Source organism: Apaloderma vittatum, unplaced genomic scaffold, assembly GCF_000703405.1.
Source record: "Apaloderma vittatum isolate BGI_N311 unplaced genomic scaffold, ASM70340v1 scaffold23000, whole genome shotgun sequence".
NCBI classification, from domain to species: Eukaryota; Metazoa; Chordata; class Aves; order Trogoniformes; family Trogonidae; genus Apaloderma; species Apaloderma vittatum.
The window spans coordinates 20,208-42,001 of NW_009696565.1; the positions used below are offsets into that span (position 1 = coordinate 20,208).

The 21,794-nt window shown below is 44.0% G+C and overlaps 1 protein-coding gene across 1 annotated transcript; it reads left to right on the forward strand.

Moving 5' to 3' along the window:
- The first annotated feature begins 1,421 nt into the window (after nt 1–1,421).
- On the forward strand, nt 1,422–15,374 carry LOC104278506 (lysosome-associated membrane glycoprotein 3-like). Its single transcript, XM_009875507.1, has 6 exons — nt 1,422–1,467; nt 5,769–6,535; nt 7,846–7,968; nt 11,380–11,437; nt 12,184–12,351; nt 15,235–15,374. Exons 1-6 carry the CDS (start codon nt 1,422–1,424, stop codon nt 15,372–15,374), a joined length of 1,302 nt encoding a protein of 433 aa, XP_009873809.1.
- The last annotated feature ends 6,420 nt before the right edge of the window (nt 15,375–21,794 follow it).

The following is a 21,794-nucleotide window of genomic DNA, read 5'->3' on the forward strand; positions in this document are numbered from 1 at the left end:
TAACAAGCTAAGTGAGCTTTCTTCCTATTCAGATTAAATGAGTACCAGTAAAGGCACAACATCACAGCTGAAAAAAAATCCATACATCTATCCCATATAACTCTATCTGTCCAACACATGTGTCACAAAAGGCACGGTGGTTTTTTGTACCTCTACCTGTCTACCTTGGCCAAGTTCCTGGTGCCTTGAGACTCGCAGGAGAGTGCAAAGGTTCACACAGACAGATCAGCGTTGCAGCCATAAGGTAAGGCAGTTGTAGGATAACATTATTCTAGTTACTCCCAAGTTATCTGCATACCTTTGGCTACCAGTGGTGGATTAGGGAGCGCTAATTGACCCAAATGTGTGTGGTGGGCAAGCAGGTAAAAATGAGAATGCAGAAACACAATGCCAATAGAGAGAGCAAAATAAATTGGAACTAATTTCAGCTGGTATCCAGATTTCTGGGGGGCAGACTTCACCTCTCTTGAGTTTTCAATTCATTGGCCTTATCCCATTAGTGCAGTGTGATATGGGTATGAGCAAATGAAGAATTAGGACCACAGTTCCCAGATGTGGGGCTGGCTTTGTCCCACCTCCTCCAAAAAAAAAACAGGCCCCATGGCAATGGCCTCGGGCTGGAAATGCACCCGCACACGTGAGCGGGCGTAATGCTCTCCTGTTGCAGGTCTCTGGCACGTGGCTCCTCGTGCTGGGACCTGCCTGTGCAGCTCCTGTCCCAGCTTGGCGTGGTTTGCAGGAGGCGCTTCACAGGACACCGGTGGCGCATTGCATTCTGCTGAGGAGTGTGTTTGGATGCAATGCTAATGCTGATCCACCTTCAACAAGCTCGGTCCTGGGAGCAGGACTGAACCAGCCAGCAAAGGCTGCTGACAGTCCCCGACTTGGACCAGAGCCCGCTTGGGGCTTTGCTCAGCCCCGTCTTGCATTTAGCAGGTGCTCTGCAGAGATGGCTCAAGATCACACCTCTCGCTTCTGTGCCTTAACATAAGAGTTCAGCCCTAAAGTAAGTACTTTTTTAAAGAACACATAGGAAGTACTGAATTTACAGGTTGTAACCCTCTGCTGGGGTCCAGCTGCCGTCTGCGCTAGGTTATTAAAATCGGAGAGAGATGCATGGAGCCATGTGGCTTGCAGAGCCCCAGGTCTCAGCTGCAGAGTGAGAGCCTGTCCTCCCCCCATTTAGCCCAGCAGTCTTTTCTGTTTTCACTTTCTTTCCTAACCATCATTTATTTCCTTCTGCGGTAGTTTACAGATGAGAAGCATCGGTCTCCCCTGTCTCTCCCCACCTCCTTTCCAGCCATGTGACTGAGCACTCCCAGTATCAAGTGAAACTTTGCAGTCCCCGGGAAACCTTGATTTCCTTTCCACCTGCTCCACGGTGAGAAGCAGCGTCTCTCAAACCCGCCGCTGTGCTGGCCATGGGGAGGAACGCACGGCCATTCGTCTTGCTAACCTTTGCCTGTGGTGAGTAACATCCTCCATTTTTTCTATCAGAAAAATGGGATAGACTAGCTTTGTCTCCTTGCAGGTCCTTTCCAAAGCAGCACCTAATGGACTGAAAACTTTAAACAGTTTTGCTGCTAGGACTAAGGGTGCTTTTAGTAAGGTCCCACTGCTAGGAAATAACTAGAACCAGTTTTAATTGCAGACCATAGACTTGGCCCAACGTTTTCCTGTGTATTTTCCCTTGTGCTCTGTGGTGACATAAACTCTGACTGTGTGATGGAGTCAGCTCAAAATAGGATTAGAAGCAGACTTTTTTGGGCTTGCTTTTCTTAATTAAAAAATAACTTCCTGGCCAGCGGAACTGACTGAAAGTCTTGAGTAAGACAAGCAGAAGAAAAACTAAGGAAGCCTTGCTCGAGCCATTCATTAGTCTGCACCACAAGATGTGGAGGATGATAAGGAAAGTGAGAGTGAGGTGGGGGCTTGGAGACGGCAGGCTGGGGGGCTTCGCTCAGTGACAAACCACATCAAAGGCACTGTTCAATCATTGATGCCGCTCTGTGGAAATCTGTGGAGCCAGCCTGGTCAAGGACATGTCACAGCACGTTAAGTCACATTAAACAGTACAAAACCTGCCAGGTGAAGGAGGACAGAGCATGATTCAATCTGTGTAATGGCTAAAAATTTGAGCTTGCTGGTGGGGTGCTGGATTTCTGCAGCGTGTTTTGCCATTGACACACAGGGATCACACAGGTAACAACCCTCTCACTCATCCCCCTCCCAGTGCAGTGAGCAGGGAAACAGCCCAAGGACTCGACCACAAGCAGCTCCCTCTGTGTCTGCTCTGCTTTCTCACACCTGCTTTCTAGCCAGGGTCTGCTAATGTAGCCCCAAAACATATACATGAAAGGAGAGCAGGATCAGACTGAGAGAATTAACACTAATAACTCAGTGCTCAGCAAGGATCTTTTTGACCAGAAAGAACTTGTTTCCTCAGCTCCTTATCCACTTTTGACCATTCCTTTAATAATTTGTTGTGATATTTTATTAAGGCCACAAAGCCAAGTCTTTCTGTGCAAGACAGGGAAAAAGGTCTGATGCGCTGGAGGTTTAGGAAACTGCTCCTATGTTGGAGGGAACCTGTGACAGTACCAAAACCTCTCAGAAAATCTTTGTGCTTTTCCAGTTCCTCAAGGACTCAAACCAAAGCAGCTGGAGCTGGCAAGAACATTTTCAGTAATTGTAGGAGCTGGACAATGTTTTTTTTACTCCACACAAAATCAGTCAGCTAAACATGAGCATTTCTTCTGGGCAGCATAAAGCAGAACAAACCTGCTGGGTGGCTGAGCAGCATGGGTGTGTGGTTGGACAAGAAGGGGAAAAAAAAATCCTCAGCAAGAGTTTTTTCATCCACTCCATTACAGGGTGGCAGGCTGAGACAGATCATGGCACCAAGTGCTTCACTTCCCACCATAATGCCTGGGGGCAGAGCAGTGACATTCCTGTGCTGGCATTGACTGAAACTTGTCACCAAAGCATGAAAACAGGGGGTCCAGGTCCAGACCAGGACCAGCAAATTTCTGAGACCTGTCCTGTTGCTTTTCTGAGAGTTTTGTTCTGGACTGTTGCATGCATCCTTGTGAGTATGCATCTCTCACGCAAAATGTTGGTTATATAAAGTTTGGAGCTGGCTTCACAGGAAAGAAAAAAAGAAGGAAGAAGGAGCTAACAGGGGGATGCAGAGCTGCAATTCTTCATTGTTCTGTGGCCCATTTTGCTGGCAGAGCCCTGAAAGGGGCTGTGGTGGAGGGAGCCGTGTAGGCAGCTCCTTTTCCAAGCTGTGCCAGGCTCCCTAAGAGGCATCGCTGCAATGCTGAGGCAGCCATGGTGAAGCCTTCCAGGCCTTAGTTGGGTGGTAGGTCAGGTACCCCATGAGCCCACCTGCCCCTTTGCACAGCAGAGCTACCCAACCCCCTTCCAACAGCCACCCAACAAGAGCCAAGACCATTCGGAGGCAACTGGAGAGCAATCCTTACCCATCCCTGGGAGTTCATGTGACCAAAAGCCTTTTGAGATGACCCAAGCCAGTAGGTTTAGCAGCATGACCATGCCCTGGCAGAAGCTCCAAAATGCTTGGGAGAGCTGTGAGAGGCTGGAAGAGCCCTCTGGTCATCTGGTGAGCACGAGCCAATGGGCCACTCCAAAGACTTTATGACTTTACCCCTCAGTGACCGTGTCAGGCCGAATATTTCTCTCATGAAAAATAGAATGACGTGACCTTTTGGGGAAAACAAAGTTTCATTTAAAAGCTATGGGTGGCATCCAAATGCCAATGAAATAATATTTCCCTCCATGTCTGTAAGGTAAGTGTTGTCTGGTCAGTAATTGAAACCAATCTGTTAACCAAAAACTATGAAGTCCTCCTGACTGTTCAAGACTTATGTAAATTTAAACATGGGGTATTTTGCAGACTCATGGGGAAAAAAAGAGTGAAAATTGCAACATCTTTTTTGGGTTTATTGTGCTGATACACTTGGCTGCAACTACATATAATTGGTATATGGCAACTGCTCTGATTTTCCGCTGTTACACAGAGGAGATAAGTTGTCTGCTTTTCAGTTCTGTCAGCAGGTATGGTAAAGTCTAGGGCAGAGTGAGAAAATGAACTAAGTTATCATTAATTATGGCATTTTTTAGGCTCTTTCTGGTGAAATTCACAATAAGAGTGATCTGTCTCGTCATTTTTGTGACGTTCCAACTGTATCACGTTGCACTTCTTTGCCAGTAACAGCTACGCTGGCAGGCAAGTATGCTCTCTACAGCAGAGAGGTGAAACCCAGGCAACGCTTCTGCTCTTCTCTAGCATAGCTATTTTTGAGGGAAAATTGTGGTGTGGCTTCAGATCTGTACATCTGTACTCATTTCTTTGGTTTCTATCTTAAATTTGATTCAAAACCCAGTAGATATTTTTGTAAGTATGCTAAAATGGTGAGATTTTGGGAGTTGAGCTATTGTTGGAGATATCTGTTCATGCTGAGTGAAAATACATAAATAAAAGGAAGAAGAGCTTGTGAGATTTCAGCCATTTCCATTCTAAATGTGCCTCTGGCCTTAATCAGTCATAAAAATCCAAACTCTGCAATCTGCCTGCCACAAACCCTTGACATGAATTTCTTTGGAAGAACCAGCATACAATAAACTTCTCAGGCAAGGTGTTGTGGTGTCCTCTGTGGAGCCATACTGCTGGAAACGTGAACTGTCTTGGCCTTTTGGGTCCCTTCCGTCTCCAGAAATCATCTCTGTCCTCCAGCTAATTTAGGCGGTAAAGCACTTAACTAAACCCAAAGCTTCGTGAACATCAGGGAATTCATACATCAGTGATTTATGATTTCTTTTAGCTTGACCTTGTCTTTACAGAGTCTTGTTGCATAGTCACAAAGACTCAAACAGAAGAGTTGTGACCTTCATCTGTTCTGCAGCGTACTTTTCCCACTTTTTTCTTCACTTTGTAATTTACATTTAGGAGGCAGATATTTTCTTTTCAGTTCTGCAAGGGACATTCATCTGTAAGTGTTATAAGATGGAAGTGTAATTTTGGTGCTGTGACTATTTTGAGATGTGGTCCAAAACACCCCTTGGATGCTGTACCTTGAAATTTGTTTCTCATTGCTGAAAGCCCATCACTAAGATGGCTGGTCTTTCCCTGTTTGGAGCATCCCCTTGGGTACTTCCCAGGAGGAACTTCAGGTTTCAAGCTGGCATGGCTGCAACAAAGCCATAAATAAATATCTGGAATTTCCCCGTTTCCCAAACTATTGTGAATCACTGTAAGACCATTACAGCGCCTCATTTCCTTCACAGACAAAAATGTTCCCTTTCCTAATGCTTTGCTGGGAAGTAACCAACCACCCCTTTGCCTGTTACACCCACTTCATCTTTCTTAGACCTTAATAATTTGCCTCTAGCAAATCTTGCTGAACTACTGCCTGCAAGCGAATTCTTGTGCTCCCTCGGGATTGTGCAAGGTCTGCTTGTACCTCTGGCATCCTCTGGCTTCTTCAGCAGTAAAAGCAGCATGTGAGGAGCTGGAAGCCAACATGCTTCACCTCCAATGAGTATATTCAGAGATGTGTGACGAAAAGTTATGGATAGTCCTGCAGCATGTCTGCTTTCACTCTGCTATCATGACCGGGGCCAAATGAAAATTAAAAATCCTATCACCCATTTAATAGCAAAATCAGTGCAGTTATGTTGTGGATATCAAGACAAATGTTGAATGTAAAGGTTTCTAGACTACTGACTTAGATGTTTCTTTGCAGCATTTTCCTCCTGCTTTGCTGAAGTGGCCCTGGGTGTCGAACTGTCTACAAAAACCATATCTTTCCACCGCACAGCTACTTCTGCTCAGCCACTTTATTATTCTTCGTCCCACCATGGCACCACAGTTCATTTTAATAGCACAGACTCTCTTAAAACAGCATCCATAAGCGACAGAACAATGATGCAGACAACAGACCAGCATGAGGTAACAACAGCATCAGCCCATCACACGACAGCCCAGGCAGAAGCAAGCACCACACAAATGACCACCCAGAAATCTCCCACAACATCAGCAGACAACACAACTGCAAGTGGTCAGGCTACAACCCAGGCAATGGAAGCGGTTACATCTGCAGGGGAGAACACAACCAGGCACTTTCTGTCCTCAACCAAGCACAGCAGAACACACGTGAACACAGAAGTGACAGCAGCAGCCACAAACACAACCGTAAAACACACAATGCCGAAGACACAAATGACAACTGCTGCCGTAACTACTACAGCCACAACCACACGAACTGTAAAACCCACCACCGGGTCAGGAAATCAAACAACAGCACCTAAAAGTCCAACAGCCATGACCAACACAACAACCATTCGTCCAGGGACTCAAACAACCAGTCCATCTACTACAACGACAGTGAGACCTACTCTTGCACCACAGCCCTCTCCCATCCCCACGGGCACATACACCATTTCCAGTGGGAACAAGACCTGCATCAAAGCAGTCATGGGTTTGCAGCTGATGGCTCAAAATACACACACGGTGAGGTGGAAGCCCTACAAGGCTGAGCTTTTTAATGCCCGTTGCTTCATTAGCTGGGATTTATTCTTTCAATGCAATTTTTCAGAAGTTATCTTGCATGATAAAACTAAGTGGTGTGCTTCCAGTCTGAGGCCTTTTCTATGCCACAGCATCTCAGCTGCTGTGCTTTGACTTGTCTGATGATGTCAGTGGGATGTGCAGGTGCTTTCTTACTTCAGTGGTGTATGTGGTAGCAGTACTGGGGGACAGGTCAGCCTGCAGTGTTTTGTGGTTCCCAGAATGGGTGGCTAGCTAAAATCTGAATTGGCTTCAATGAAGGGCTTGATGCTGTGAGTTGCAAGGAAAGCAAGCAATTGTCAATTCACAGACTTGGATTCAGAGATGGGTTGTCTTGATGCTTGAAGCATGGAGATTTTAGGATCACAAGAACTGCCAGGCTGGATCAGAGCAGGGAGCCGGTGGCCACTCCTAGCAGTGATCTACTGTGAGTGATTCAACAAAAGATGTCATAAAACCCAAAATGGTGATTATGCGTCTCAGATTTAGGATTTTGTAGCTTCCGTTAATACAACATGTGGGGTTAGAGCCTCAGGCCCTAGAGTTCATATGCCTTGAGCCATCCCCGTTACAAATCCGAATATTGTTTGGGATCTGAATATTTGTAACATGGGAATATTGGTTAAAGTAATTTTTATCCCTCATCCTGTCAGAAGCCAGGCAGGGAGCATGATTCACAACCTCCTCAGACCACAGTGAGATATCTATTGCAAAAGTAAGGGGTGTCTGAGATGAGACTGAAGGAGCCAAACTCTATTCACCACTGTAGAGCTCTCCCTTCAGACTACAGCGTGGCTTGGCAGATGCTAGAGATGAACTGTGCAGGACATAATGAGGAATCTGGGGTTATACAAGGAGCAACACATGTTGAAGCAAATCTAACGCCTGCCTGCCTCTGCCTTGATCTTTCCTCCACCTTCAGGCATGAGTTCCCACTGCTCCCTCTTTTTAAATTACCACTGGTGCTCATCTGACCCTGCACTGAAGCATATCAGTTCACCAAATGACAAAAAAACTATTTTTTTTTGCCAGCTTAATGCACTCGAACAGCTCAGTGGTGTGCCAGGCAAGCACTAGTGCTGGTTTATGAGTGGGAAATGACCCTGTCAGACAGACATTAAGCTGTCACCACCACTGGCCTCTTCATTCAGCCGCACAGAGCCTGTTTGGGGGCGGGGGAAGCATTTATAAATCTCTGTATGTTTCTCAATAACTTTTCCCCAGCAGCCCTGCAATGCCCTTTCTCTCCACAGAAGCAGATGGAGTACATGGCTGTCAACCCCAATGCGACACAGACCTCTGGAAGCTGTGGGACGGTGCAGTCTGAGCTGAACATAACGTTCAGTGGAGGATTCATAAACTTCACCTTTGTAAAGGTAGTTGTTGCATTTAGAGGGAAGGAGTGTTTAGGGTTGGGGAGCTGGAACTTAGGCTACCTTTGATGCAGCTTGTGCTGTGGGAAAAGGCATTTCATCCACCTCTATGCTATGTTTCCACCTGTATATAAAGCAGTATTGCTCCTGTCCTTCCCAAGAGGCTGGAATCAGAACCATGGATTAACTGAAGTTAGAAAACACCTTTTGAGCCCACCTGGTCCAACCCCCTGGTCAGAGCAGGGGTAATTTTGACGTTAAATCAGGTCTTGTCTGTTTAAACTTTCAATTTGAAAAGGTTCATAAGTGCAATAAAGGGTAAGTACAGTGCCTTGTCATCCTTTGATAGAAAGTGCTAGAGAACAGCGTTAGAGCTACCCCTTTAGCAACACAAAGTCTAGAAATAGCCTTAGGTAAAACCTAAGTCTCATTTTCACATAGGTTAACGTCTAGTGGGAGGGAATGCCAGGTCTGCTGTTCGCATTGGAGGGGACAGAGGGAATGGGTTGGGACTGGAGTCCCTGGGCAGGAACACGGTGTGTGTGTGCCAGGAGCTCTGACTCACACTATCAAGTTGTTCTTATGAAATGGTGTCTCAGGAACCACCTGAATGCAGGTAAGGTCAGTCATTTACTTCTCATAAATGCCAAATATCGCAACTGCCCAGCCAAAAGCCAGCTGTGGTTGTTAAATCCAAAGGGCAGCCTGTGTAGTTGTAAGCACCCAGGAACCACGGCCCACCCACAGCTGAAGGGGCCTAATTTCATATAATTTCTGAGTGGAAAATTCCAAATAAGTTAACTCCAACAACAAAATCCTAGATAAGTGCCCTTAAAATGCCACACACCAGGGACAATTATAAGTACACACAGAAACTTGGGCAAGAGAGAGGCTCTGCTTATATAGTGTGAAAATGAGCTTTCTTTTTGACATGGTATTTATTGATTCCGTGTTCCCCACTGGGACCATATCCCATGTGCATGAGACTCTAACGTGAGCTACCAGGACTGCTGCTGCTTTTACAACCACAGGCAAAAATTGCTGGGTGCAGCCATGCTCTTGCTTCCTCGGACATTTACACAGTGTACACATTCTGGGAGGCAGCATGCAGTACTATTCATCTGAAAACTAATAAGGGCTGGGTGGTGATGCTGGCAGGGCTAAAGACAGAAGTTAATACTGTGTATAAAGTCATTAATGGGCACAGGATTATGGCACAGGCTGGATTCCATCAAACTCTGAGTGTAACATACATTAAGGCCATTTCCTGGAGCTCCACAGCAGTTCTCTGTCGCATCTGGCCATCACTGCTGATCTGTGTCCTTCAATTAGTCAAGCCAAAATGTCAAACTCACAGCTTGGCTCCAAGCTCAAATTAGTGAGAATTAAGGAAAGTACATATGGTTAATCAGTCGGTTCCATAGAAAGCCCAAGAGGCAACAGCAAATTATACCCAAACCTGTGTCATTAATGCTTGAGCATAGAAGAGATTTCAATTAATAATCACCTTGATTTTAGTTCATAGCAGAAAGTTTTCTAAAAGCTACAGAGGAAAAGTGAGGTAAAAAATCAAGGAGCTGTTTTAAAACAAAGGATCAGTTCAGATCATGAGTGTTTGATTTAGAAGTATGCTTCCTGCAACAAGGGGAGCATTTTCTGTGTTACAAGGGTCCTTAGAAAAAGTCTGGTGATTCAAGTACCCATGAAAGCCCCACCTTGTACCAGCACTAGGGAGAGTGATATGAACCTTTAGGAGGTATTTGACCTGTTTTGCCCTGGAAAAGGTGGTTATTGGCACAGCATTAGACAATCTGCCCTTCACTTAAAGATAAGCCTCAAGAGCATAGCAGGGCTCGGCTTAGGCTTCTTTGAAATTCAAGTTATTAAGAAATCACTCTCTTGCTGATTTTTGTGTGTTTTGCCTCTCTAACTGCTTGGAACCAGGAGTGCTCCAGTGGCGGCACTTCTGATTTTCACCAGTGAAAGAGGAGCTGGATCAGGCCCTGGGGCTGTGGTGCTGGTGTGGGGTAGTGGGAGGTGAGAGGCTGGCTCAGTCCTCACCACTGGCAGCTGCCTTTTGCAAAGAACTTGAAAAAAGGAAGTTTTGTAACCAACCCACAAGATGTGCAGTAGGAGCAGGTGTTTTCCCCAAGCAAACTTACTAACTTGTGGCGTGGCCAAACAGAAGACAGCACTGCCGACCAAAAAAACGGTACTATTGGACCTATTTACATCCTCAAGCAGGAATAATACCAAGAACCTTGTCTCTAGCGTATTTCTTTTTCAAATTTTCTTAATCCACCCTAGCAGCTTTTAAACTGCGTAACATTAAAACTGGGTGCACAGGAGACACTCGTGTCTGCTGCCTTTTATCCACCAGCTGCTCTTCTCAGTCCCTGTGTGCTCACAATTGTAATTAAGATTAATAGTGGGGTTGCTGCGTGAAGATTTGCATTATACTACCAGCCAAAGGGTCCTAGGGCAGGCTCTTGCACTGTCACAGTTCAGGGGTGGACAGTGTTCAGGTTGCACCAGGTTTTTTGGGCACATGCAGGCAGGATACTGAGCTGGAAGTTTTGCTCAGTGCTGTCGTACCAGGCGTTTCCCATGTCAGCAGTCTAGAGGCATATGAAAAAAAAGCCAGCTAGAACTAACAGTGTCAGCAGGGTGGAAAAAACAATTATTTCTCCCCTACACATCCAGGCTGCTGTTTCCTCATTTGTAGTGACTGCTGGTGTTCGACAAAATAGGAAATGAGTGGTACTAGCATGAGAGGCTCTCCAGTTGTCGCTGACTTCTCCGCGTTCAAACTAATAATGAAGTGCTGCTGCTTTCTGCAGTTTGCTCCCACAAAGAGCATCTATGCATAAAGCGCCCTGCAGCACCAAGGGTCCCGAGTACTTCTAAAGGTGTTGGCTTAGGTCCTGCAAGCAGTCAGACGGCAGGTCAGCACGGATTAATTCAGTGCAGGATTTCTCAGGAGAGCGCTGTAGGGGGTCTCAGTGAAAGCAGAACAGGTGAATAAAAATCCAAAGGCCTTACCACATGTCTGTTTATGCAGTATATACCGTTTGCTTAACTTCTTCCTATTTGTGGTTACCACAAGTACCACACGAATGTCTTGCCTGAACAGTGTGTGCAGAGTGACACCTGCGTGGTCCAGTTTCACTGAACTGAGCAGAACTGGTGCTGCAGCTGAGATTGCTGCATTACACCGACTTCTTAGCTGTTAGACGAAGTGAGCTGGACAAGAAAAAGCAATACATCCAAGCAAGCTGCTTCTTGGGGCTTGAAGGTGATCCTTTAAAATATGTTTCTTCAGGAAATTCTTTGTGATCACTTTCCTGTAGTGAACTGTATTTCTTTCACAAATACCAGGATGTATTATGAATGCAAATATATCTTCTTTTGCAGCAAGCTCCGGCATACTATGTCAGTAAAATTGAGTCCAGCTTACAGCTATCTTCCGAAGGTCAGTGATTTACAGTCCCAATTTCATATCAAAGTGTTCTGGGTGTGGGATGGGCTTTCATCTCTTTAAAACACTGGATTTTGCAAATTATGTGTTTTATCAGGCTTTCAGCATGTCATCCACCTAAACCTCATGGCATGAAAATGGAAGAGAAGGGACCAGGCTGCAGTTTCATCAGAATTGTTCAATTTTCCTTTTGTCCTCAAAAACTTTACCTCTTTCAAAATAGAGTCATCTTCAACCCAAAATTTAAGATGCAAAACACTCCTCAGAGTTTTCCTCTGCAAACACACAAAAATGCTGTGACTCGAGCTCAGTTGCATGCGTCTTTCCAAGCTAACAAGCAAACTAAGTGAATACAGTATCTGAATCACAGAAATGCATGGCTGGATTCAGATTTCAAATACACCAGTATGAAGAGGACGTGTATCTGAAATTTTGGTCTGGCAAAAATAAGAACAGTTCCCAGGCTGAGATTCTTCAAACCATCCTGCTCCTGTGAGAATTCTAACCTCCTCTCGCAGACTCAGTTTTTTAAAATATGATTTGGAGAAGCATCTGAAATTTTAGGCAGAAATTTTAGGAGAAATGTAGCTGATACATTATGGGGAAAATGTCCATGCTTTAGTCATATCTGAGACTGCTGCTCTGCCAAAGCACTGCAGATCCCTCATTTTATCTGGGGAAGATGTTGGTTCCAGCAGTTAGCGTGGATTCTCATTTGTCTCTCTCTTTACGGCCTCCAGGTATGCTTTACTACGCAGCCATACAGGAGAAGCTGTTTACAACAAAACTGGGGAATTCCTTTAAGTGTGCCAGCAAGCAAACCTTCAGCTTGGAGAAGAACTTCCAACTGCTTATTGTCAATATGAAGATGCAGGCGTTTGATATTGTCAATAACCAGTTTGGAAAAGGTAAGTAGGATAGCTTTTCCACCCTTCTGAGATCCGCATGTCAGCACTTGGTAGCCTGATAGGTATAATCTTCTAGATTATACGCAGACACATGCTGTGATCCTGTTACACCTACAGCACAATCACGGCTTTGTGATAGTCCCCAGATAATATAACCTGCCCACTGCTGTAATCTCACCCTTTTCTGTGTCATTTTCAACACAGTGCTAACCCCTATGGAAGATGGGAAAGTATCTTTCCCTCTTGCATTCAGTACCTTCTGTTTCACCTTCTCTTGAAAAATGTTCAGTTCTGCAGCCACAATTTTATTCTTCAACCATTTTCTCCCAGAGCGAGCGCAGATCTGTTTGCCACCATTGCCTCGCCCGACCTCCTCATATCTAGAGTTCAGTTCAAGATCACTTTCTCGGTATAGTCAGATTTTAGCTATTTTGAAAGGCTCTTGACACTACCATGATGTCCCACAGCTGCAGCAGCAAAGTTGCCAACTAAAAAGGGATATTTGTGAATGCAGCACAATACTTTCAGAGTAGTTGTGTCTAGACATGATGAAAAGGGCTTCTGAGCAGCAGCATGATTGGTGTGCTCCCCATTTCAGAATTAAATGTGATGCTCATCTCTGCAGTTCATTTTTTCTTGAGTACAGCCACAAAGAGGCAACCATGTAGTTTAGTAAAAGACAGGGACAGACCAGTACTGGCTCCCCTGGTCTCTGGATTGCCCACAGTGGGAGAATGTACTTGGGCTGATCACAACTTCTTCCCTACGCCCGCACCTGGGGTTCCTTTCACAGGAAGATGAGATGTTGTCATCTTTGTTTCTTGCCCAGTGATGTAGCCGGGACCTGGCCAGGCTGCAGGGTGCAGGACTGCTGGGTACACCAGGAAACTCCCGTGTCCTACAGTACTAACTCTTTCACGGTCTAGTGCTTTATTTCTTATGAGATGCATAAAAAAGCCTACAAAAAGCAGAGAGGTGGATTAGATGGGACCCTGGGGTGTCCTTCCGTTTGTACACCTTCACATTTCTGTGACTTCCTCTCAGGGTGTTTCCATACAAGAACTGAGTTGGGCAGATAGGGTCGTCAGCTCTCCAGCCAACGCACCAATAAAACATTCCCATCCTCTGACATTTGGCTTTCTGCATGTTTACAAAATATTGCCTCTGTATTCTTCTTTTTACTTTAGACCTATCTTTTGACTCGGTTTGGCTCTGACTGATTCTTCTTTTGTTAGTTCACCAATTTGGCTGGCTTTCTTATTCTAAAAGGAACATAATGCAAACCAACATTTGGGGCTTTTTTAAGACATAGACTTCTTTTTTGCATACTTTTCTTTCAGTTCTTAAAAGATGCATTGAGAATCCAACCTATGCTCTCATTCTCATGATGAGTGTTTTCATGGGATAACACTGAGCTGGAGCAAGTCACGGGATCCCATCTGGTCCCCACATTCCCATTTAAATTCGTCCAATGACTGGGTTCAGTTATGGCTTTTGGTAAGCCCACACCTCTAGCAGAAACAGACATTAGAAAAACTTTCTCTCTCTCTCTCTCTCTCCCCAAGGTCAGGCTAATCTCTGCTAATCAATACCATACACAATATTAAATTAGTTTTGCTTTTAATCAAAGGATTGACAAAGCAACTACCACCTCTGAAATAATTTCCCAGGGGCTATGAAATAGTTATGAAACTCTTAGGTGCCTCTGCTGTATATGCATATGCAGATTTTGAAAAAGAAAATCCCCAGTGAAGGAACAACTCTACACACATCACCAGCCTCCTCCCCACAGTCGTCTCGAGACTGGTAGTTTCACTTCTGTTGCTCTTGATTTACTTATCCTTAAAAGGAGAAGAAAAATGATCATTGTTTTCAAGTTCCTTACAATTTTGTACAGACTGCAGCAGCTTTGTAGCAATAGCTTGGCCTGTTTGAATCTGGAAAGCTGTAAAAGTGTCTTCTGAATGGTGCTTCAGTATACCAGAAACAATTCCTAGAGTTCATAGCCCCAGGTCTTGTCAAAGCAAAATGGCCAATCCAACCATCTCTGGCTCTTGCAATACTCAAATGCAAATATTTTTCAGCTCACTTCCTTAAGAGCAGGTTCCATTAACTAGACAAGGCTTTTAAAAAGCAGCATCTAGTAGAATGCTGATGCCTTCGGCTTTGTGGCATTGCATCGCATGAAATATCCATCTGGATCAGAGGAGAAGAGGATCAGATCTTGGGGAGAGCTCTGTAGAGGCTCTGAAGCACTGACATGGTAGCACCCACTCCACATGCCCCCAGGACTAACTGCTCACCTTTGGCAAAAGGATTCCAATTGGGGAAAAGCCCAAGATACAGCCTCTGTCAGCAGAGTCATCAGAATTCAACAATAACAACAGAGGCTTTTGCCTTAGAGCACTCTTGAAATCTGTCTTGGAATAGTCACAGGGAGTGAAAGAGGTGGAGGGTGCTGGATCTCCCTCCTACCTGGGTATAAACTGGATTCAGTGCTGAGCTGGGATACGCTGTGGGGTTTAACTGATCAAGATACCCTACTCAGAGGACAGTTTGCTACTTGGGTGCCACTCAAAGCATCGTGCTAGAGGTCTTTCTTTCCCTGGAGCCCAAGGAAGGACCATTCCTATAGATCAAAGATAGAGGTATAACCCAGTTCTGGGGTAACACATTAGTGATCATTCTCAGATCTTGCCATTACTCCTAGGGCTACACTTGTATTGTGAATTTGAGACTGATCCTGTCATCATTGCTTGGATAAATATTCCATTTATGTCAGTGGCCTGGCTTGCATTTGCTAACTTCTCTGGAACACAGATGTATAGTCTAAGAGTATGCTGTTCTGTTATACTACATCCTCTGATTTCCTTTTATTTTCAGAAGAAGAATGTTTTCCTGATAAAAACAGCAAAGCAGCTCCCATCGCAGTGGGCCTGAGTATCCTGGGATTGTTTGTCATTGTGTTTGCCACTTTCCTGATTTCCAGAAGAAAGCCACATAGAGGATACGAACGTATTTGAGGTGCCCTTGTACTTCCAAATATGTGTATCAAGAAGGGAAGTCACAGGAGTTTTAGCTTCTACCTGGCAGTCTCACTGCCCTGAAGCCACAATTTTAAGTGAGATGACACCATGTGTTTAAGGCTGATGAATATTTCTGGAAGAAATTTCTTGAAAGTGGGAAGGAGAGAACTCATACCATCTACTTTAGGCTATTCTTAGCATCTAATTTAGGTGTATTCCAGAGAACCAAAGGGAGGAGCCTAAATTCTTTTTATTATCAACAAAGGGGGCAATTCAGACCACCTAAGTGAGATGCTTAAAAATAGCTTAAAATAAGCGGTATCCCCTAGAAAATCCATCAGGTTTGTTAAAGATAGTATTTAGGTTTATTAAAATAGATGAGTCCAGTAATACAACCTGCAAGTGAACAAAACAGAGGTCCGTAGCTACAGGCAACCCTGATAATTCCGAGCTCAGTGGAAGCCTTTCGGGAGCACTGTGTGCACTGAAGTCTCAGGGCAAGTGTAAATGCGACTTTCATTCACAGGCAAGTTTTCACCAGTCCTGTAACAGGGTTACACCTCGTAAACTCTTGGTTTTTTCCTGCCAAGCCCTTCACAAGGACACAATGGTAATATGTGACTCTTACTCTGGAGGCACTATTTTTAGAAAATTTGCTAGTTTCCAGTGACTCTGTATGCAAATAAGAGAAGATTACTCAGCTGAGGTCATACGAGGTTTGCCTGACGGGTACGTGCCAAAATTATCACTTGTCGCTGCTTGTCTCAGCCCCGCTGCCAAGATCTCTTAACTTCTTGCCTGCAAGTCTCGAACCGCAGCCTCATGCAGCGTGGCACATTAGAGCAGTCTGAGGTTGGTAAGTTTATCCTCAAGCATTATGCTGCAAAACTGCACCGAGCTGGTCGAGAGGCAGCCAAGATGTCTGTGCAGCAGAATGGGGCAGGCATTTGGAGGCAGTAACATCACTGATTTGCCACACGAGGCCAAGCCACCCCTCCATCGGTGCTCAAGGCACAGCATCCCCTTGCCACACAGGTTTGCCAACACAACGTCGAGCAAGCTAACGCGAAGGTCTGAAAGCACGGTGATACACGGGCCAGCACCAAGAGTGCCAGTGCAATAGATGGGGGCTGGAGTGAATTCACTTGATAAATTCAGGAAGCTTAATATTTCACATTTGTGTGAGAGCTCATGAATCACCCTATTCAGACACAGACCTGCTACAGTGACCACCACTGAACTCAGTAATGGCCCCTTTACTGAGCTGGCAGCACTGTGATCTCTCTTAATACCACACACAGAGAAAATGCCGGGGATTAAACGGCTGCAGCTGTGGCAGAACTGCCCCAGGTACGTGAGCAAATGGAAATCCACAGATGCTGTATGTCCAAGGCTCACCAGGAAAGGTTTAGATTAGATATTAGGTAAAAATTCTTTACTGAACGAGTGGTGAGACATTGGAACAGGCTGCCTAGGGAAGTGGTGGAGTCGCCACCCCTGGAAGCGTTCAAAAAATGTGTAGATGTGGCACTTTGGAACATGGTTTAGTGGTCAGGGTAGTGTTGGGTAGTCGGTTGGACTCGATGATCTTATTGGTCTTTTCCAGCTTTAACGATTCTATGAAATAAAATCTTGCACAGGCCTTGGACAAACTCTCTGCCCAAAAGTAAATGCTAGCCAGCGTGCTTACAGCTGAGCAGCTGGATTTTCTTATGGAAATAGTTTGGAGTTGCTTTAAAGCACACTAATTGATACACTCTGTAGTCTATTTCCTGCTAAGTCAATGATGAAGGCATGAAAGTAATAATTGGTTTTAAGTTCAGCTAATGTTCTTTGTTGTAACAAGGAAAACCTCCTTGTCACAAAAGATTTGCAAAGCTAAACATGTGCACAAACACACCACACAGTCTGTTCGCTGCAGCAAGTGACATCAAAACGATAGGAAATTATATATAAAAACATTTACAAAAGAGAAAATTATATTAAATAAGAGCAGACTTCCCCCTTACGAGTTAGGGTAATGGCTTAAATTTTACCAATAAAAGTTTTGCCTGGAAAAGGAATGGCACCCATTAAACGAAAGAAAGACTGAAGTAATCTGCAAAAATTTCTTGCTGTTGGCTTAATCTGGATCTAACAAACTCAGGAATGGTGGAAGCTAATTTAATCTTCATTAATACTGGCCCAAGTCCCAAGCAATTATTAATGGTGATGGAACCTTACTGGATTTTCTCTGGGTAAAACTGTGAGCTTAATTCTCCTTAAGTACTTTTTAAATAGTTTTGCTATTTTACTTAACCATTAAAAGTTTACTTATTTAAATTAAGAAAGAAAAGAAATTGTTCCATTCCATGAATTGTTAGAAGGTGCTGGTCAAGCAAGAAGCATGGTCATACTGTTCTATAATCGACATAATATGTAGCTGTGGAAGTGATTAACAGCCTTATGTTGAGTCTGAGCGAACCAATAAATAACAAAGATAAAGTCAATTTTGAAGCACTTTTGGAGAAATATGAGACAGAAGTCAGAACCAGCTGTGAGCAAGGGAGGCAGTTGAATATGATTATAAGGTAAAGCAGCGCAAGAAAAAGAATACCAAATTTAAACCTTTAATACTGATACAGTGATTTGAATGGTACTCAGTTGAATACTGAACTTGAAAATTGAATATTTAAATTCTTGTTTTGTAAAAGGCTCCAGTACTTTTAATATTGTTTATTGAACTTTGTCTTGCTTATTTTCACCCTTCTTTCTTCCCCCCTGGATAGGGCACAAGCAGCTCACTGGGCTCAGTGGCACTGCCCAGGCCCTTGAATTAGGAAGATCCCTCTAGTTCTCGGTTAGATTAATGCTATTAATCTGTGGTTTAGAAAGCAGATTTTTATACTCATTTAAACCATTCACTTTTTTTTTGAAACAAGATATTTGATGACACTCCCAACAGGCAAGATAAATATATATAAGAGCTTCTATTTGGCAGTGAGCCTATATATGCACGTGCAATAGTGATGTGACTGTCCCAAACTGTTGCAGGTGGACACTTTAACAACAAACACTGCCTAAAGAGCTCAGCACCACGCATGATCTGACCCTAAGCCGTTCTAACCATTGATCAAGAGACATCCCTCCCATCCAAAACTAAGTCCTGTTTCACATGTTCCTTGGAATGCTGGGTCGCAGGATCTGTACATGATCTGTTACTTCTCCTGGTATGGATATAGCATTTCCTTGTCACATTCTTTACTGAAAAATCTCTTTATGTTAATATTCAGTCTTTTAGCATTTGATATCAATGTGAGGAGAGAAAATTGTTCTTAACGGTTTATAATTCTGTATTTAATCATGTGACAGCCTCTGGTATTTTTACTGATGATGCTAGGTTAATTCTTTTCCGCACGCTTTTTGCTTTCTACAGTGAATCATGCTGTTGGTATTGAACAATGTTTGGATTCAAGTTTACCCGATTTCTTCTTATGCTTTTTACTGCTATTATTTGTTTGCCGTTTTTATGAAGCTGCATACTGCCCTTTCCAGACGAATAGTACTCTGGGCTTGCTCTAAATGGCACAAGTGAGTGCACACAGTATAAATGGATGAAACAACTGGATGCTCCCATGAGATGCTGCCAACATGCAGCAAAATTAATCCAGTGGAATTAGTGCTTTCCAGCAGTAGAGGACCCACTGGCGAATTCCTTACTGCTTCGGGAGATCCCAGCCCCCGAGTGCAACCTTTACCCCCTCGCAGCCCAGCCTGCGAGCTCTCACCGCAGCGCACAGAGCCGGCCTGCAGCAGGGATGCCTGTCGGCACACCAGCACAGCGGGCAGGGTTGCCTCTCTGAAGTTAGCACTGAAGTAGAATTAGGCAGCTCAGCTGCTCCCCAAGTTGCCACATGCAGCTTTTAAAGCTTGTGTTTGTATTTTTTGCTAAAATTTAGGTAGGTGTTTACCTGGCACTTTTTTATCTAATGGAGCTTCCTAGACACAAGGGCATCCTATGAGCATGATGATGTCATACGCAGACAAATCGCCAAGGAATTTATCAAGAAAGATGTAATTTCTTTCAGTCCTTTTTTGCTCTGATGGATAAATTCCAAAGTAAAAAACAGACGTTAATTATGGCTGAAAGAGGAAGGGTGATGTAGATTAGCATCTTAAGTGTATGAAGATGGTTTGGTTGATCACTTCTAGCTTGATATAATATACAGTTGCTAAAAAATAATTTGCTGAGAGAAGTTAAGATATGCTTTTTATTTTTCTATTGGTGTTTCTATAATAAAGGTTCTATTTAGCCATTAAAGTCTGCATTGCTGTGCAATTACTTTCTCTCTCGAGTGCTGCTTCACCTAAACTGTTAAAAATATAAATGCAATCTAACAAGCGGGCAGGGTTTTATTAGCTCTAGACACGAGCCACAGTCACAGATATGCTTATATCCTAACCATAACTTGACGATTATTTCTTCTGGGCCTTGGGCAGCTCATCTGACGTTTCTGTCAATGTTTCATCAGCATTACAAGGAAAAAAAAAGGATATTGAAAATATTATGCGGTTTTTCTGTTAATCTCCCCTCAACTTCCCGAGTATCTGATATTACTGTTTCTTTATATGACTAGATCTCTTTTTGTTTCCTACTGGCTCAATAAACTCAGATTAGATGTGACGGATGCTTGTTACTTCATGTTTAAACTGCTTTCACAGATAATAATCTTAAGAATTACAATAAGAGTCTTCTGAGGAGAATGCAACCTTTTAGTGTGCAGTTCTGGAAACTTGAGGAGATTAATAGCTTGGAAAATACCACACATAAATTTGAGAATTCAATGGCTTCTATCTTGGTCAAAGGAATTTCCCAAAGGATAGAGGGCTGGACCAGATGATCTTTAAAGGTCCTTTCCAACCCAAACAAGCCAATGATTCTGTGTGACTTTGCTGTGATTTTCCTTTTTGTCACATCAACAGACAGCTTAAAATATCGTACCTGTGGGACAACTGCAGGAGGTAAATTTCTAAATAAAATAAAAGGGGGCACAAAAAGCTATTTGGCCTCATCTTTGCGGGTTTTTTGAGAAATCTGAAACCAAATGTGCCTACCTCTGTGTTTGGCTAGTAACTGCAGCCAGAGCCCATTTTGCGTGCAGGCTTCTGTAATGCCTCTAAGGCTGTTGTTGGGAGGTTGCGTGACAGAGCTGGGCTGGCTCACACAGAGATGGGGGGGCAGACAGATGGAGGAACAGGACACTACCTTCTCTGTGGTGAGCAAGATAAGGCTCTGAAACGGCTGAACAAGACTAACACGTCATGTTCTTCATGGCTAAGGAAGCCAGGGTTGTTAGATGGATTGCAGGGAAATAGAAATGTGGTTAAGATGGGGAAGAAAAAACCTCTCGCTCTCCTGCCGGCAGCTGATTCAGGAACTGAACTGTTGGAGAAGTGCCAGTGAGGGCGTCAGAGAGAAAGCAACTTCCCTCAGTGATAAAATACGAGGATTTTGCTTCGGTTGCTATTACCATTTCTAGTCACCTACATGATGGGTAATTTAATGGCTACAGGTCACAAGATGAAAATGTCACAAGCACCTCTATTTGTCCTTCAGCAGAAAAGCTGCCAGGATCAGTCTGCTTTGCTCTTCTGCACTTGCTTGGCCTGGCACAATATTACATTTGGTGCCAGGTTTGCCTAAGTGATACACCTGTTTAGAAGACAAGGTTCCTGGCTCGTTCACTACAGTTGTAGAAGCTGGTCTGGTAAATACACACTTGGGAGATGCACTTCAGCTGATGAACTAGGATTTAGATGGGGCCTTCTGCATGTTCGTTGCTGTGGGGGCAGATATGAAGCGAACCTCGGAGCCTGCTGGATGTCTCAAATTCTTTCTTTCTTGACAAGGTTTAACGGCAGATGGAGGAACAGTCACTCACTTCTCATTTTCAGGCAAAACCCTCCATGTGTGTCACACTATGAACTGTCACAGAAGCACACAGGTTTTGAATCCAGTGAAGAAATGTTTTTTAAGTCAGTGTCACTTCAGAAAAAAGTATTTTTTTAAAGCATCAATTTGAGGCAAATAACAAGGGTGAGGAGAGAAAGATTCCTGTGAAGTTAACACTCACTAGTAAGGTGATGAGGCACTTTCCTTCTCACATCTGTGGCCGTGGCCACTGCATGTCAATAATGCAGGGGTATGCATGTCTGAAGTTCATCAGCCACAGCAACTCTCGCACTCCTGGGCTTTCACCAGCATCTGGGCTTTCCCAGCTAGGTGCAAAATGTCACAAGACCCATGTTCCCCTTTTCCTGCAAGTCCTGTTGCCTGTGAAGTTGGTAGATGCCAAGTATTTTATTACATTATAATTTAATTGACTCAGTTTCTTAATTCTTTCTTCAAAATTTTTGAAAGGAGTAGGTTGAATTTCC